Here is a 17,604-nt window from a genome sequence, read left to right as displayed (position 1 = left end):
ATGGAATTTTCCAGGCAAGAGTACTACTAGAGTGGATTGCCATTTCCTACATGTTCTCAATGTGGGTAAGAGCACCCCAGATGGGTCAAAAATTGATTCTCACAGGTCAAAAAAGTCTTGTTATGTATAAAGTACACTCAGAGTATATCTGTGGTATTAAATTTAATAAAGGGAAAATTAATGGGGAAAATGGCTAATAAGGCCATTATTAGGCCTTATTAGGTACACAATAGTAAAAAAAAAAAAAAAAGTTGAGAAACACTTCTAAAGCATGGGGTCTCTCTCTTTTTTTAAAAAAAATTATTTTTTTAAACTGAAAGATAATTGCTTTACAGAACTTTGTTGTTTTCTGTCAAACAAACCTCAACATGAATCAGTCATAGGTATACATATATCCCCTCCCTCTTGAACCTACCTCCCATCTCTCTCCCCATCCCAGCCCTCTAGGTAGATTCAGAGCCCCTGTTTGAGTTCCCTGAAACATAACGGCCAGTTCCTATTGGCTATCTATTTTACATATGGTAATGTAAGTTTCCATGTTACTCTCTCCATACATCTCACCCTCTCCTCTCCTCTACCTGTGTTCATAAGTCTATTCTCTATGTCTGTGTCTCCAATGCTGCCCTGCAAATAAATTCTTTGGTACCATCTTTCTAGATTCCATATATATGTATGTTAGTATACGATATTTATCTTTCTCTTACTGACTTGCTTTACTCTGTATAATAGGCTCTAGGTTTGGTGTCTTTCTTTTTGTTTGTCATTCTCTTTGTTAGGCAGTACAGGGCTAGTTCAGTGACTCATAATAACACCACTATTCTTGAACCTTTGTCTTTTTTTGCTCTGCCATTCTTAGCACATAGCTTTCATCTTCAAGGTTGCCTTGTGCTGTGAGATGGTTGCAGGAGCTTTGCTATCATGTATAACTGACAGGGAGAAGAAGGAAGAGAGAAGGGCAAAAGCTACACCGCTGCTGAATTAGATCCTATAAAGGAACTGTCTGTGATGTCTCACAACCACCTCTAATTACATCTGACTAAAATTTAATTGTGTTGACACCTCATTTGTCAGGGAGGCTGGGAAGTGTAGGCTTATTTATTTACCTGTTTTAAGTTGGGCACATTGCCATTCACAACAAAATAGGGATTCTGTTAATAAGAAATAATGGGCAAATGAATATTGGGCAGGCAACTAATAGTCTGTTTAGTTGTTCCTTTGTCATCCACTTGCACAGCAGCTACCGAGGGTGAGGTATAATCTGTGATTTAAAACAGAATGACAACTAAGTGCCTCTGCTTGATGCTAAAACTCATTAATCTGGTGCTTTAAATTCTTGAACAAACTGCCTTTGTGAATAAGCAAATAAAATGGATTAAATATGAAGGCATTACGTTCTTAAGAGCATTTCCTAATGGGGCGAACACATGGTATTTTGAAGTGAGAACTGGCTTCTTCATTCAGTTTACAGATCTCTGGCTCAGAAACTTTTGCATTTTGAATATTGCAATGGGAACCATTAATTATTGGTTAACTATATTTAATGAAAACATATTGCTTCCCCTAGCAGAGGGCTTGGCAGCCTACTCTAGTATTCTTGCCTGGAGAACTCCATGGACAGTAGAGTCTGGTGGGCTACAGTCTGTGGGATTGCACAGTCGGACATGACTGAGCGACTAACACTATTGCTTAGAAATTTTGAGTTTTGTGAACAAAAGGTAAGTTTTGAAATTTCCTAGATGTTAGTAAAAAATAAAAAATAAAAACATTATGTTTCTTGCATTTGGATTTGCAACTGTTTTTTGAACAAAATGCTGGTGTTGTTTATTGAATACTACAAATTATAGAGTAAATGATAGCAGCAAAATGTGATCTTTTACAAATCTGTAAGTGCAAATATTCTTACTGTGTGCCAAGAATTTAGGGAAAAAGGAAACTGCAGTGGAAAATTTCCAATTAAATGTGTGGATTTTGGCATAATTACTTCCTTCAGCAATTAAAGTGGCATTGTAATGGCTGGCAAAGCTTCAAGATTAGGGCACGCAAACACAAAGCTGTTTTAACAGCGCCATTGTGTTCAGTGTGTGGAATACATGACCTCAGTGCTTCTTAGCATAGGGGCAGGCAGTATTTGGCAGTGACCTATCTCTATTTCTCTCTGTTTTTCTCTGTCCCTCTTTTCTCTTTTCCTTTTTTCTAAAATTGGGTTATCATTTTGAAGGACCATGAGATAATCTGACAGGGACTATTTTGGAGCACATGAAATTATATTTTGAGGATAATTTTTTGGAAGAGACTTCTCTGTTTTTAAGGAATGATTTAAAAAAGTATATTGGTTCTTGGATTAAAAAATTTTTTTTTCCTTCAAATTCTATTCTGTGTCTTCAGTTACTCAGTATTATTGATCTCTATGATGTGTATTTTGTACTTTGGTGAGTACTGTCAGATCTTAAACATTCATAATAAAGATATTAGTTTAAATGGTCTTAGGAAGTTACTGGTAAATTGAAAGCTATCTTGTCTGTTCTTTCTGTCCATGTAAAATGCCTGTTGTTTGCCTCTTTGGGGATTAGATATGGAAAAGTTTTCCTTTCATGTTTTGAATATATGGGCAATGAGAAAACATCCTCATTGAAAGCAAGATGTTAGAAAGTGTTAAAAAATAATACTTGGGCACTGAAGGAGGCGTTGGGAGGAACACAGGGATGAAGGAGCACGCGTGTAAACAGACCAGTATGACAAGTGTGTATTCAGAGCTTAAGTAGAGGCCATGCACAGGGGGATTTCGAAGACGGCTTCTCAGAGAAGGTGATGTGGACCTGAGTATTGAGGATTAAATAGGAGTTGGCTAGATGAAGAAGTGAGGAGAGAGCACCCATGAGGGAGCATGGAGTGTGCCAATGAAGGTTCCTGCGAGCCCAAGTGAATACGGAAACTTCCACTAGGAGTAAGGACCTTTTTTTCTGCTCTGTTTATAGGTTGGGTTTCATGCTAAATACAATGGGGAGACATTTAATGGTTTAGAGTCTGGGAGTGATGTAATGGGACTTATGTTCCTGTTGAGGTTGAACTGGAGGGTGCTCAAATTGGATGCAGGGGAATTAGTTGGGAAATTATTGTGGTTGTCTGTTTGAGACTTGGAGGCACCTGAAATAGTGGTTGAAATAGAGTAGAAAGGATGCTTTTAAGTCATATTAAGGAAGAACCAGCAGGACGTGGTGACCAATTTGAAGCGTGAAGATAGAGGAAGATGGTGGGTGGATGATTTCCAGGTGCTTGGTTTGGCTGACATGTATGGATGTCACATACATGTATCACATGTCACATGGATGTTTGGCTGACACATCATCAACATCATGTGGATTGTGATTGAGAATCAAGGAGGAGAAACATGTTGGATGGATGATAATGAGTTGAATTTTAGAGACTGATTTTGAGACATCTAAGTGGAGGTGTCTTAAAAGGCTAGTATGACTGTGGGGATACCTCTGACTTCCGATATTTAACTTATTGCTCTGTGCACTCTTTCTCAGTCTCTCAGTTTGCTTCTTTCATGTGCTCATTAAGTGTTGGTGTTTTCCAGAGTCCATATTAATCACTCTTCTCCACACCATTCCTACTCATCTGTTCTCTTGGCTTCAACAGCCTTCTCCATTGAAGACTCACAGATTTTTATCTCTAAACAGAACAATTATCCTGAGTTCCAGTTGCTCAGTCTAACCGTACTTGTTGTCTTAATCTAGATACTCTCTAGGTATCTAAAGATCAGCATGTCCTCATTTTCTCCCATTACTTTTATAGTGTAGCACAGTCGAATGCTCAAGAGCACAGATGCTAGAGTTGGACTTTCTAGGTTTGAGTCTTAGATCTGTCCTTTACTAGCTTTGTGACTTTGAGAAAATTATGTAGCTTTTCTGTGCCTCAGTGTCCTCCCTGGTGAAGTGAATATAACAATAATATCTAGCTCATAGGGTTGTTATGAGGATCAAATGAGAATGATGCCTGGTACATGGTAAACATATCATCAGCTATAACTAGATCTTTCTGTATTTTCTTTTCTGGTTAATGGCACCACTCTTCAATCAGGTCCCCAAACCAGAAATGTGAGATTTATCTTAACTCCTTCAAATCATTTCATTCCACATGAAAGCAATCATTAAGTCCTGTCAAGTGTCTGTTCTCTTTGTTGTCTTCTCTCTGTCTTCACTATCACTGCCTTAGACTTAACTTTTATTATCTTCTTCCCCAGTGACCTAGACTGGTTAATGACTAGTCTCCCTATCTTTTGTCATCCCCCTTTTCAACATTCTCTGTAGAGTCCCCCTTTCCAACTCTTTTCGACCCCATGGACTATAGCCCACCCGGCTCATCTGTCCATGGGATTCTCCAGACAAGCATACTGGAATGGGTTGCCATTTCCTACTCCAGAGAATCTTCCTGACACAGGGATTGAACCTGAGCCTTCTGCATTGTAGGTAAATTCTTTACCACTGTGCCACCTGGGAAGCCTGTGGCTTTTTTTTCCCCTTTGATACAATATGTAGTATTTTACAAATTAAACATCCAGCGTGCATACAAAATCAGCACACTGCTCTAAACATAGGATTGGTAGATTGATCAAAGCATGGCAAGTCAAATAAATAAAATGCATTATACTAGACCCTAAGGAAGTGTGTCCCACTGTTAGGTTATTTTTTAGCATAATTTTGTTCAGCAGAAGACTATGTTCTCTGGTGGCATTTATAGTTAATTTTTCAATCATGAAATTAAAATTTATCTGTAATTTGATCAATTAAAACTCTTCAGTGCCCTCTTGTTTTCATAGGAATTAAAAAAAAAAACAAAAAACTGAAGCCTCTAAGGTCTTTTCCAGACAGTTCTCACCTCATCCTGACCTTTCTTTAATACTTACAGTTCCATGATGTTCTGTGTTATGTAGATCTCTCTCCCATGTCTTTATACCTCCTGATCTCCTGTGAAGTCCTTCCTACCTCATGTGTTTCTGAAATAGTTTCTGACTAGTACCCCAAGAAGAATAGATTATTCCCTATGGTATGTTGGTACCTCACCTTATCAATCATAGAACTTAACCATAGAGCTTGTTATGCTTATTGTAGTTATTTGCATGTTATTTCCCACCTGCCACCTAAATATCTACTTCTGCTTCATTTACTATGCCAAAGCCTTTGACTGTGTAGATTACAACAAACTGGAAAATTCTTAAAGAGATGGGATTACCAGACCACCTTACCTGCCTACTGAGAAACCTGTATGCAGGTCAAGAAGCAACAGGTAGAACTGTACATGAAACAATGGACTGGTTCCAAATTGGGAAAGGAGTGCATCAAGGCTGTATATTATTACCCTGCTTACTTAACTTATATGCAGAGTACACCATGCGAAATGCTGAGCTGGATAAAGCACAGACCGGAATCAAGATTGCTGGGAGAAATATCAATAACCTCAGACATGCAGATGTCACTATGCTAATGGCAGAAAGCGAAGAGGAACTAAAGAGCCTCTTGATGAAGGTTTAAGAGGAGAGTGAAAAAGTTGGCTTAAAACTCAACATTCAAAAAATGAAGATCATGGCATCTGGTCCCATCACTTCATGGAAAATAGATGGGGAAACAATAGAAACAGTGACAGACTTAATTTTCTTGAACTCCAAAATCACTGCAGATGGTGACTGCAGCCATGAAATTAAAAGACACTTGCTCCTTGGAAGAAAAGCTATGACCAACTTATACAGCATATTAAAAAGCAGAGACCTTACTTTGCCAACAAATGTTCATATAGTCAAAGCTATAGTTTTTTCAGTAGTCATGTATGGATGTGAGAGTTGGACTGTAAAGAAAACTGAGCACCGAAGAATTGATGCTTTTGAACTGTGGTGTTGGAGAAGATTCTTGGGAGTCCTTTGGATTGCAAGGAGATCAAAACAGTCCACCCTAAAGGAAATTGGTCCTGAATATTCATTGGAAGGACAATGCTGAAGCTGAAGCTCCAATACTTTGGCCACGTGATGGGAAGAGCCGACTCATTAGAGAAGACCCTGATGCTGGGAAAGCTTGAAAGCAGGGGGAGAAGGGGATGATGGAGGATGAGATGGTTGGATGGCATCACCAACTCAATGGACATGAGTTTGAGCAAGCTCCAGGAGATGGTGAAGGACGGGGAAGCATGGCATGCTACAGTCCATGGGGTCACAAAGAGTCAGACATGACTGAACGACTGAACATCAACAGCCTCCCTCCGAGACTAAGACCATTTGAATGGATCAGTTACTTGAATTAACTTATTGGAGGTTAAGAGTTATACCTCTTAGCTTTAGTCAAGGGCAGATGTTAAACATCTATTTATTGAACAGACCATCTAGTTAGTCATCATTACATCTATATTGAACAAAAGCATGTTCATAATTTATTTGCTAAGAGGGAGAATTCTTTTAGCTTTTCTGATACAGCCATTGCTCTCTTTTTAGGTTTCTGAAGGTCACTCATTTTGTAATTGAACAATGATCATATTTCTTGGTAACTAAGTTTCTGGAAGAGCCAATAAGAAATGTTATCAAAGTGGTTCTTAGACCACAGCATGGAAACTGTTCTCCCCTTTTTGTTCAGGAATCAGGAAACCATGAAAGAGAATTGACTTATTGCCTGGAGTGTAGCTGTTAAGACTGCATAAATTAGTGTTTTGTTGAGATGGGCTGAGAGAGAAGAAAGCCATTTGGATTGTGGCTGCTATGTGGCATGGAGAGGGAGGCACTACTCCTGCCTTAAAATCTGTACAGTCCAATCATAGGTGAGGCATTCAGGCTAAAGAAGGGAGTCAATTTAATACTACATCTCTCCAGATTACTCTTCTCACTTTAGCTTGAAGGTCCATTTTTGAGGAAAATGGTACATAATTTATATCCACAGTAATAGTAAAGGCACAGTCATTTTTCCTGCATTAATTCAATGAAGTAATTTTTCCATTAGATCTGCTTTCAGGAGAGCCAACCACCTGAAATTCAAATGGATGGTTGTACTTAGTGGCTAATGAATTATTCATGATTCTTATATCAGTGACCTGGCTCCCTTTCGATTGAGGCTGGAATAAGGAACTGAGATTTCCAAACCAGTGCAGTTGGTCAACATCAAGGGGACCAATGGGGTGGGGTCTCAGGCACTTCAGCTCCACATTTCATTCATGAAATGTTAAAAATTGTCAAGGCTGTTTTTTGTAGATGAGAGAATGCTAAAATATAAGGGAAAACATCCCATAGCTGTATTGTAGCAATAATAATAGTACTACTTTTTTCTGTGGTGCTTTGGTTTTTAAAGATTTGCCATGTGTTGCATTTCATTTGATTTCATAGAATTATTTCAAATTAGTAGAAAAGGAAACTGAGGTTTAGAGAATTTTGCCCATTCCGTGGTAGAATTGGGGCTGTATGCGAGGTTCTCTGTGTTTCATTTCAGGGTTCACCCCCTCAGCTCTTCACAGCAGGAGTGTGCTGGGCATATGGTTTTCATGCTGCTGTATCACCAGAATGACATGAATCTTCAGGGAGCCAGATTAATCACTCTTCAGAAGAAATTTCTCTCTGGTGCTTTGTTGCGCTCAAATCCTGCTGTGAAGTCAGAAAAGACTTTGAAATGGCAGGATTTGGTTACCAAATCTTTTGACTTTTGGTGGGAATGTATGTGTTGCAGGTAGAACTGGTTAGAGCCATGAAGTGGGTACTTGAAACCACTTAATGAAAAGTTCTGTTTACTTAATACAAAAGTAGAGATAAGTGTAAGCTATATCTGTTGGCTTACTTTTTAGCCAAACATATGATAATTATTTGCTATTTAAAATGTATGATACATTCTCTTTTGCTTTAATAATGTTCAAAGGACTGTTACTACATCTACATTATAAACATATGGTCACAAGCATGAGTTGAAACAGATCCCAGCACAAAGGTATTAAGTAACTAAAACTCCTTTTTTCCTTCCTCATTTCATCCTTCTTTCCATCTTTCTTTCTACCTCTTTTTCTTAAAGAAAATACTTTATTGACTTGTTATACACCATCATTGAGACCTGTGTATTTTATTTTTGGCATCTATATATACTAAAACCTCATTCATGGTCCTAATAACTCAAACAGATGGCCTCTAGCTCTTTGCTCTGGAGTTTTGTTTTGTTCTCCCTTTATCCATTTTGATTCTCAAATTAATTTTCTCTTTTTAGGCCTTGGCACAGAGTAGGTCTGATTTTCTTAAAGTGATTACTGAAAACATCCAAAATAGCAAATATTCTATTAATAATATAGATCCTGGAGATTATTAAAAGAGTCTCTAATTGTATGTACTTAGATGTTTTTAAAAAGACAAAATGATTGTCTGAGGAGGCCTAACAAATAGCTGAGAAAATAAGAGAAGCTAAAGGCAAAGGAGAAAAAGAAAGATACACCCATTTGAATGCAGAGTTCCAAACAATAGCAAGGAGAGATAAGAAAGCCTTCCTCAATGATCAGTGCAAAGAAATAGACGAAAACAATAGAATGGGAAAGACTAGAGATCTCTTCAAGAAAATTAGAGAAAACAAAGGGAGCATTTCTTGCAAAGATGGGCACAATCAAGGACAGAAATGATATGGACCTAACTGAAGCAGAAGATGTTAAGAAGAGGTGGCAAGAATACACAGAAGAACTATACAAAAAATATTTTCATGACCCAGATAACCACGATGGTGTGATCACTCACCTAGAGTCAGACATCCTAGAATGCAAAGTTAAGTGGGCCTTAGGAAGGACCACTATGAATAAAGCTAGTAGAGGTGATGGAATTTCAGTTGAGCCATTTCAAATCCTAAAAGATGATGCTGTGGAAGTGCTGCACTCAATATGCCAGCAAATTTGGAAAACTCAGCAGTGGCCACAGGACTGGAAAAGGTCAGTTTTTATTCCAATCCTGAGGAAGGGCAATGCCAAAGAATGTTTAAACTACTGCACAATTGCATTCATCTCACATGCTAGTAAAGTAATGCTCAAAATTCTCCAAGGCAGGCTTGAGCAGTTCATGAACCGTGAGCTTCCAGATGTTCAAGATGGATTTAGAAACGGCAGAGGAACCAGAGATCAAATTGCCAACATCTGCTGGATCATCAGGAAAGCAACAGAGTTCCAGAAAAACATGTACTTTTGCTTTGTTGACTATGCCAAAGCCTTTGACTGTGTGGATCACAACAAATTGTAGAAAATTCTTAAAGAGATGGGAATACCAGACCACCTGACTTGCCTCCTGAGAAATCTGTATGCAGGTCAGGAAGCAACAGTTAGAACTGGACATGGAACAACAGACTGGTTCCAAATTGGGAAAGGAGTACGGCAAAGCTGTATATTGTCACCCTGCTTACTTAACTTATATGCAGAGTACATAATATGAAATGCCAGGATGGATGACCCACAAGCTGGAATCAAGATTGCTGGGAGAAATATCAATAACCTCAGATATGCAGATGACACCAGCCTTATAGCAGAAAGCGATGAAGAACTAAAGAGCCTCTTGATGAAAGTGAAAGAGGAGACTGAAAAAGTTGGCTTAAAACTCAACATTCAGCAAACTAAGATCATGGCATCTGGTCCCATCACTTCATGGCAAATAGACGGGGAAACAATGGAAACAGTGACAAACATTATTTTTTTGGGCTCCAAAATCACTGCAGATGGTGACTGCAGCCATGAAATTAAAAGACGTTTGCTCCTTGGAAGAAAAGCTATGACCAACCTAGACAGCATATTAAAAAGCAGAGACATTACTTTGCCAACAAAGGTCCATCTAGTCAAAGCTGTGCTTTTTCCAGTAGTCATGTATGGATGTGAGAGTTGGACTGTAAAGAAAGCTGAGGGCTGAAGAATTGATGCTTTTGAACTGTGGTGTTGGAGAAGACTCTTGAGAGTCCCTTGGACTTCAAGGAGACCGAACCAGTCCATCCTAAAGGAAATCAGTCCTGAATATTTGTTGGAAGGACTGATGTGGAAGCTGAAACCCCAATACTTTGGCTACCTGATGCGAAGAACTGACTTGTTGGAAAAGATCCTGATGCTGGGTAGGGCTGGGGGCAGGAGGAGAAGGGGAGGACAGAGGATGAGATAGTTGGATGGCATCATCGACTTGATGGACATGGGTTTGAGTAAGCTCCGGGAGTTGGTGATGGACAGGGAAGCCTGGTGTCCTGCAGTCTCTGGGGTGGCAGAGAGTTGGACACGACTGAGTGACTGAACTGAACAGACTGAGATGTTTTTAAAAGAATGTTAGTCTCTCTTTTCTGAACTATAATGTATTTTATCTGGTCCCTTCTAAATGGTTTTCTATGTGCATCCATGTCTCTTCGTGTTAGATTTCATACACTTAAGTGCAGGCCCATGGCCACAACATCTCTCTAGGATTTCTTAGTTTTTCAGTGAATTTTTTGATAAGTAAGTAATTTTATTTACTCCAGTAGAATTTTTTTAAGAGTAAAACAAATCTGTAATTTCACTATTCTCTTTTAGTCACATCAGTGACATTCCGAATGAAACAGCCTTTGGAGTCAAGGAGTAAATTCATTAACCTACCTAGGAGGCTGTTAGAATTTACACTAGCGCTTGCAAAGTAAATTAGTTAAAAGTGGAGGAAATTTTGCTCAGTTTTATCCCTGTAATGCCCTGTTTTAAAGTATCAGTGGAGCTAAAGCCTTGGGTTTTGCAGCCTTCTCACTGACCTTTACTGGTTGTATAAGCTGTTGTTTACTGAAATCCCATCTGTGTTGAAGCTGTGTTCTGCCAATTTTCCTACAAAACTGATAGTAGTTCTATGCCATTCAGTTCAGTTCAGTCACTCAATTGTGTCCAACTCTCTGTGACCCCCTCGACTGCAGCATGCCAGGCCTCCCTGTTCATCACCAACTCCTGGAGTTTACTCAAGCTCATGTCTGTCGAGTCAGTGATGCCATCCAACCATCTCATCCTCTGCTGTCGCCTTCTCCTCTCGCCTTCAGTCTTTCCCAGCTCAGGGTCTTTTCCAATGAGTCAGTTCTTTGCATCAGGTGGCCAGAGTATTGGAGCTTCAGCTTCAGCATCAGTCCTTCCAATGAGTATTCAGGACTGATTTCCTTTAGGATGGACTGGTTGGACCTCCTTGCAGTCTAAGAGATTCTCAGGAGTCTTCTCCCACACCACACTTCAAAAATATCAATTCTTCAGTGCTCGGCTTTCTTTATAGTCCAACTCTCACATCCATACATGACTACTGGAAAAAGCACAGCTTTGACTAGACGGACCTTTGTTGGCAAAGTAATGTCTCTGCTTTTTAATATGCTGTCTAGGTTGGTCATGGCTTTTCTTCCAAGGAGCAAACGTCTTTTAATTTCATGGCTGCAGTCACCATTTGCAGTAGTTTTGGAGCCCCCCAAAATAAAGTCTGACACTGTTTCCCCATCTATTTGCCACGAAGTGATGGGACCAGATTCCATGATCTTAGTTTGCTGAATGTTGAGTTTTAAGCCAATTTTTTCACTCTCCTCTTTCACTTTCATCAAGAGGCTCTTTAGTTCTTTGCTTTCTCCCATAAGGGTGGTGTTATCTGCATATCTGAGATTACTGATATTTCCCCTGGCAATCTTGATTCCAGTTTGTACTTCCTCCAGCCCAGCATTTTTCATGATGTACTGTGCATTTAAATTAAATAAACAGGGTCACAATGTACAGCCTTGATGTACTCCTTTCCTGATTTGGAACCAGTCTGTTGTTCCATGTTCAGTTCTAACTGTTGCTTCTTGATCTGCATACAGATTTCTCAGGAGGCAGGTCAGGTGGCCTGGTATTCCCATCTCTTTAAGAATTTTCCACAGTTTGTTGTGATCCACACAGTCAAAGGCTTTGGCATAGTCAACAAAGCAAGAGTAGACATTTTTCTGGAACTCTGTTGCTTTCCTGATGATCCAGCAGATGTTGGCAATTTGATCTCTGGTTCCTCTGCCTTTTCTAAATCCATCTTGAACATCTGGAAGCTCATGCTTCACGTACTGTTGAAGCCTGCCTTGGAAAATTTTGAGCATTACTCTACTAGCATGTGAGATGAGTGCAATTGTGTGGTAGTTTGAACATTTTTGGCATTGCCTTTCTTTGGGATTGGAATGAAAACTGATGTTTTCCAGTCCTGTGGCCACTGCTGAGTTTTCCAAATTTGCTGGCATATTGAGTGCAGCACTTGCACAGCATCATCTTTTAGGATTTGAAATAGCTCAACTGAAATTCCATCACCTCCTCTAGCTTTGCTCATAGTGATGCTTCCTAAGGCCCACTTGACTTCACATTCCAAGATGTCTGACTCTAGGTGAGTGATCACACCATTGTGGTTATCTGGCTCATGAAGATCTTTTTTGTATAGTTCTTCTGTGTATTCTTGCCACCTCTTCTTAATATCTTCTGCTTCAGTTAGGTCCATACCATTTTTGTCCTTTATTGTGCCCATCTTTGCATGAAATGTTCCCTTGTTATCTCTAATTTTCTTGCAGAGATCCCACGCTGTTATTACCCACTAAATCATTAAGGAACATTTCCTATGGTGAGGCCAGTGATTCTCCATCCATGGTGAACATCAGTCCCCTGGAGCTTGTTAAAGAGTCTAGATGCTGCATCTTCCCCAGATGGATCCTGGGTGTCTGTGGTCAAAATACTTGCTTGTGATCCTGGAGCTACTTTTTGGGAAACATTGCCATTGGGTCTGAAATTTATTTTGAATGGAATTTTGTGATTTTTAAAATTATGACCCTTCTAAAAGTTGTAAAGCATTCTAAGTGTGTTTAAAAGCAGTGTTACAGATATGTTTATGGATTTTCTTTAAAGTTGCAGAATCTCTACTGATTTATGTGGCATTGTAGATGTAATTATAAAATACTCTCTTTGCTGTAGTTTTATTGATCTAGTGCATATTAGCATGCCATTTTAAAGAAAATGTTTATTTGAAAAAAATCCATTCCATGTTCGATGCATGAGACAAGGGCTCAGGGCCGGGGCAATGGGATGGCCCAGAGGGATGGGATGGGGAGGGAGGTGGGTGGGGTGTCCAGGAAGGGGAACACATGTAAACCCATGGCTGATTCATGTCAATGTATGGCAAAAACTATTACAATATTGTAAAGTAATTAGCCCCCAACTAAAATAAATAAATTTATAAAAAAAAAAAATTAAAAAAATAAATAAAGAAAAAAATCTATTTAATAAGCTCCTGTCAGGAATGAAAACAAAAAAAATCAAGTTGCAGTATTTTTTCTGCTGTTACTTCTTACATAATGAACATTTATCTCCACTTAATCACATATTTTGTGTGACCGTATTGGAGAAAAATTTTAGGTATTTAGAAGATACAGTTTAATGTGCCTTTATTACCTCTTACAATGGGCAGTATTTGATGGTGTTAATATTAGTCTTGAAGCTGGATGAAGCGATGAATTTTTTAATTACCAAAGCATTTAAGGATTAACTTCCACATCAGATGTTTTTCTAAATGTATGTTCTCTGAAAACAAAAAATAATACACAGTAGTCTAAGGCAAATTTTTATTAGTTAATTCCAGCTAAATGAGTGAATCAAATATTCCAGTGAGGTCATTATAATAATGCATTGTAATAATGTGTTAATATTCAGTATAAGGACCCTTGCCCACTCCTCCTTTTTTATTTCGCAAATACCTCTTTTATCAGATGGGTCTTGCATTGAAAGGTTGAGAATTAGAATTACTATGGATATTGGTTTGTAAATTGATCAGTGATAAGAATTCCTTTAAATGCCCTAATCTAGTCTTTCTTTTTCTTTTTTTCTTAGGGACTTTCTCCCTCGAGGGTCAGGCATTGTAACTAGAAGGCCTCTAGTGCTGCAGCTGATTACTTCCAAAGCAGGTAACGGAAAAGGATGTTTGTCACATGGATGAATGTATCTGTGGTACCTGTTGTCTCATTGCTGGGTTTTGGGTTGTAGCAGCAGAAATATTTTGGTGATCATTAGCTGCCTATATGTCTCTCTAAAATACTCTCTTTCTCATTGCTTTTTAAATTCCTTTTATTACATTTAAATTCCTTTTATTACATTTATTCTCATTGTAATATACTGTAATTTTACAGTGTAGCATAACTTCTAATACCCCTTTGGTATGCTTTCTTCCTGCTTCTGTGTGTGTGTGTGTCTGGGAATGTTTTTAAAGTAATTTAACATCTATCTGAGGTTAAGAGATAGACAGGCTCCAGGTTGGACATTTACAGTCAGCCAGTCTGACTGGCTTTGCATTTTCTGAGGCAAGGGATAAGCGAGCTCCAGGTTGGAAATTCACAATTAGCCAGCTTCCCCTTTGCATTTCTTGAGACAAGAGATAGGTAGACTCCCGTTGAGGAATTTACACCAGCCTCCCGTTTGCTCTCGAAAATGGATATAACAGCAGAAACAAGGTAAATAGCCAGTCTTTGTCTCTTGTTAACACCTCAAGGGAATAATCATGGCAAGGACAAAGAGAGGCAAAGACCCTTCTGAGAAAAAAGATAAGGGAGTTCAGTTCAGTTCAGTCCCTCAGCTGCTCAGCCATGTCCGACTCTTTGCAACCCCATGGACTGCAGCACGCCAGGCTTCCCTGTCTGTCACCAGCTCCTGGAGTTTGCTCAAACTCATGTCCATCGAGTTGGCGATGCCATCCAACCATCTCATCCTCTGTCTCCCCTTCTTCTCCCGCCTTCAGTTTTCCAGCATCAGGGTCTTTTCCAATGAGTCAGTTCTTTGCATCAGGTGGCCCAAGTATTGGAGTTTCAGCTTCAGCATCACCCTTCCAATGAATATTCAGGACTGATTTCCTTTAGGATGGACTGGTCGGATCTACTTGCAGTCCAAGGGACTCTCAAGAGTCTTCTCCAATACCACAGTTCAAAAGCACCAATTCTGCGGCGCTCAGCTTTCTGTATAGTCCAACTTTCACATCCATACATGACTACTGGAAAAATCTTAGTTTTGACCAGATGGACCTTTGTTGGCAAAGTAATGTCTCTGTTTTTTAATGTGCTTTCTAGGATGGTCATAGCTTTTCTTCCAAGGAGCAAGCATCTTTTAATTTCATGGCTGCAGTCATCATCTGCAGTGATTTTGGAGCCCAAGAAAATAAAGGCTGTCACTGTTTCCACTGTTTTCCCATCTATTTTCCATGAAGTGATGGGGCCGTATGCCACGATCTTCGATTTTTGAATGTTGAGTTTTAAGCCAGCTTTTTCACTCTCCGGTTTCACTTTCATCAAGAGACTCTTTAGTTCCTTTACGCTTTTTCCCATAAGGGTGGTGTCATCTGCATATCTGAGATTATTGATATTTCTCCCAGCAATCTTGATTCCAGCTTGTGCTTCATCCAGCTCAACATTGTGCATGATGTACTCTGCATATAAGTTAAATAAGCAGGGTGACAAGATAAGGGAGACACTACACATTTGCACAAAATCTCCTTGAAATCAAAAGTCAGAGGATAATTCCAGGGCATAATGAGTCTTGCTTCTCTCAGAAACCTTCACTTCGAGGTTCATCTTGACTGAGGGGTGCATGCGCACCCTAAGGGAGGGTCCCAGGTTAGGTCAGGTGTGGTAAAAGAAACCAGATAACTGGCCTGAATGAAGACAAAGACCCAGAAAAACTGCCTTATAAAAATGACTAACAGCCTCTTTGCTGTGCTCCTCCTCACTAGGCGGGATGCCCACACCCTTTCTCCAGGTCTGCATCTCTGCCTTGCTTCTGTCTCCACTAAACAAGCTGTTTTTCTATGTGCTCTCCCACTTGTTGTGCTGTGTCTCTAATAATAAACATTTTACCTGCATTTACAGTTTATGCCTCTGTGATAAATGTATTTTTCACTGGGGCCAAAGATAAAGGGAAAAACAGCTTGTAGCCTCTAGCCCTTGCTGGTTTGATGGCTAGGATTCCTGGTTTTCATCCAGGCTACCCAGGTTCAGTTCCTGGGCAGGGAACTAAGATCTTGCTTCATGCCACTGTTCCAAAGAATAGCAAGGAGATATAAGAAAGCCTTCCTCAGTGATCAAGGCAAAGAAATAGAGGAAAACAATAGAATGGGAAAGACTAGAGATCTCTTCAAGAAAATTAGAGATACCAAGGGAATATTTCATGCAAAGATGGGCACAATAAAGGACAAAAACGATATGGACCTAACAGAAGCAGAAGATATTAAGAAGAGGTGGCAAGAATACACAGAAGAACTATACAAAAAAGATCTTCAAGAGCCAGATAACCACGATGGTGTGATCACTCACCTAGAGTCAGACATCCTAGAATGCGAAGTCAAGTGGACCTTAGGAAGCATCACTATGAACAAAGCAGGTGGAGGTGGTGGAATTCCAGTTGAGCTATTTCAAATCCTAAAAGATGATGCTGTGCAAGTGCTGCACTCAATATGCCAGCAAATTTGGAAAACTCAGCAGTGGCCACAGGACTGGAAAAGGTCAGTTTTCATTCCAGTCCCGAAGAAAGGAAATGCCAAAGAATGTTCAAATTACTGCACAATTGCATTCATCTCACACGCTAGTAAAGTAATGCTCAAAATTCTCCAAGGCAGGCTTCAGCAGTTCATGAACCGTGAGCTTCCAGATGTTCAAGATGGATTTAGAAAAGGCAGAGGAACCAGAGATCAAATTGCCAACATCTACCGGATCATTAGAAAAGCAACAGAGTTCCAGAAAAACATGTACTTTTGCTTTGTTGACTATGCCAAAGCCTTTGACTGTGTGGATCACAACAAATTGTGTACAATTCTCAAAGAGATGGGAATACCAGGCCACCTGACCTGCCTCCTGAGAAATTTGTATGCAGGTCAGGAAGCAACAGTTAGAACTGGACATGGAACAATAGACTGGTTCCAAATCAGGAAAGGAGTACATCAAGGCTGTACATTGTCACCCTGTTTATTTAATTTATATGCACAGTACATCGTGAGAAATGCTGGGCTGGATGACGCACAAGCTGGAATCAAGATTGCCAGGAGAAATATCAATAATCTCAGATATGCAGATGACACCACCCTTATGGCAGAAAGTGAAGAGGAACTAAAGAGCCTCTTGGTGAAAGTGCAAGAGGAGAGTGGAAAAATTGGCTTAAAATTCAACATTCAAAAAACGAAGATCATGGCATCCGGTCCCATCACTTCATGGAAAATAGATGTGGAAACAGTGACAGACTTTATTTCTTGGGGTTTCAAAATCACTGCAGATGGTGACTGCAGCCATGGAATTAAAAGGCGTTTGCTCCTTGGAAGAAAAGCTATGACCAACCTAGACAGCATGTTAAAAAGCAGAGACATTACTTTGCCAACAAAGGTCCGTCTAGTCAAAGCTGTGGTTTTTCCGGTAGTCATGTATGGATGTGACAGCTGGACTAAAAAGAAAGCTGAGCACCGAAGAATTGATGCTTTTAAACCGTGATGTTGGAGAAGACTCCTGAGAGTCCCTTGGACTGCAAGGTGATCCAAGCAGTCCATTCTAAAGAAATAGTCCTGAATATTCATTGAAAGGGTGATGCTGAAGCTGAAACTTCAATACTTTGGCCACTTGATGCAAA

At 39.6% G+C, this 17,604-nt stretch overlaps 1 protein-coding gene across 17 annotated transcripts in view; it reads left to right on the top strand.

Annotated features, from left to right (window-relative positions):
* Positions 1–17,604, top strand: part of DNM3 (dynamin 3) — a 653,888-nt gene that overhangs the window by 132,889 nt on the left and 503,395 nt on the right. For all 17 annotated transcript variants that reach the window (XM_081489464.1, XM_081489460.1, XM_081489461.1 and 14 more), the window contains one exon: positions 13,840–13,913. In XM_081489464.1, the coding sequence (XP_081345590.1) occupies positions 13,840–13,913 (74 nt within the window). The remainder of the gene's footprint in view (positions 1–13,839; positions 13,914–17,604) is intronic.

This window comes from Giraffa tippelskirchi, chromosome 5 (genome assembly GCF_054371585.1).
Source record: "Giraffa tippelskirchi isolate mGirTip1 chromosome 5, T2T-mGirTip1v1.2.pri, whole genome shotgun sequence".
NCBI lineage: Eukaryota > Metazoa > Chordata > Mammalia > Artiodactyla > Giraffidae > Giraffa > Giraffa tippelskirchi.
This window is presented reverse-complemented; position numbering and strand designations above follow the sequence as displayed.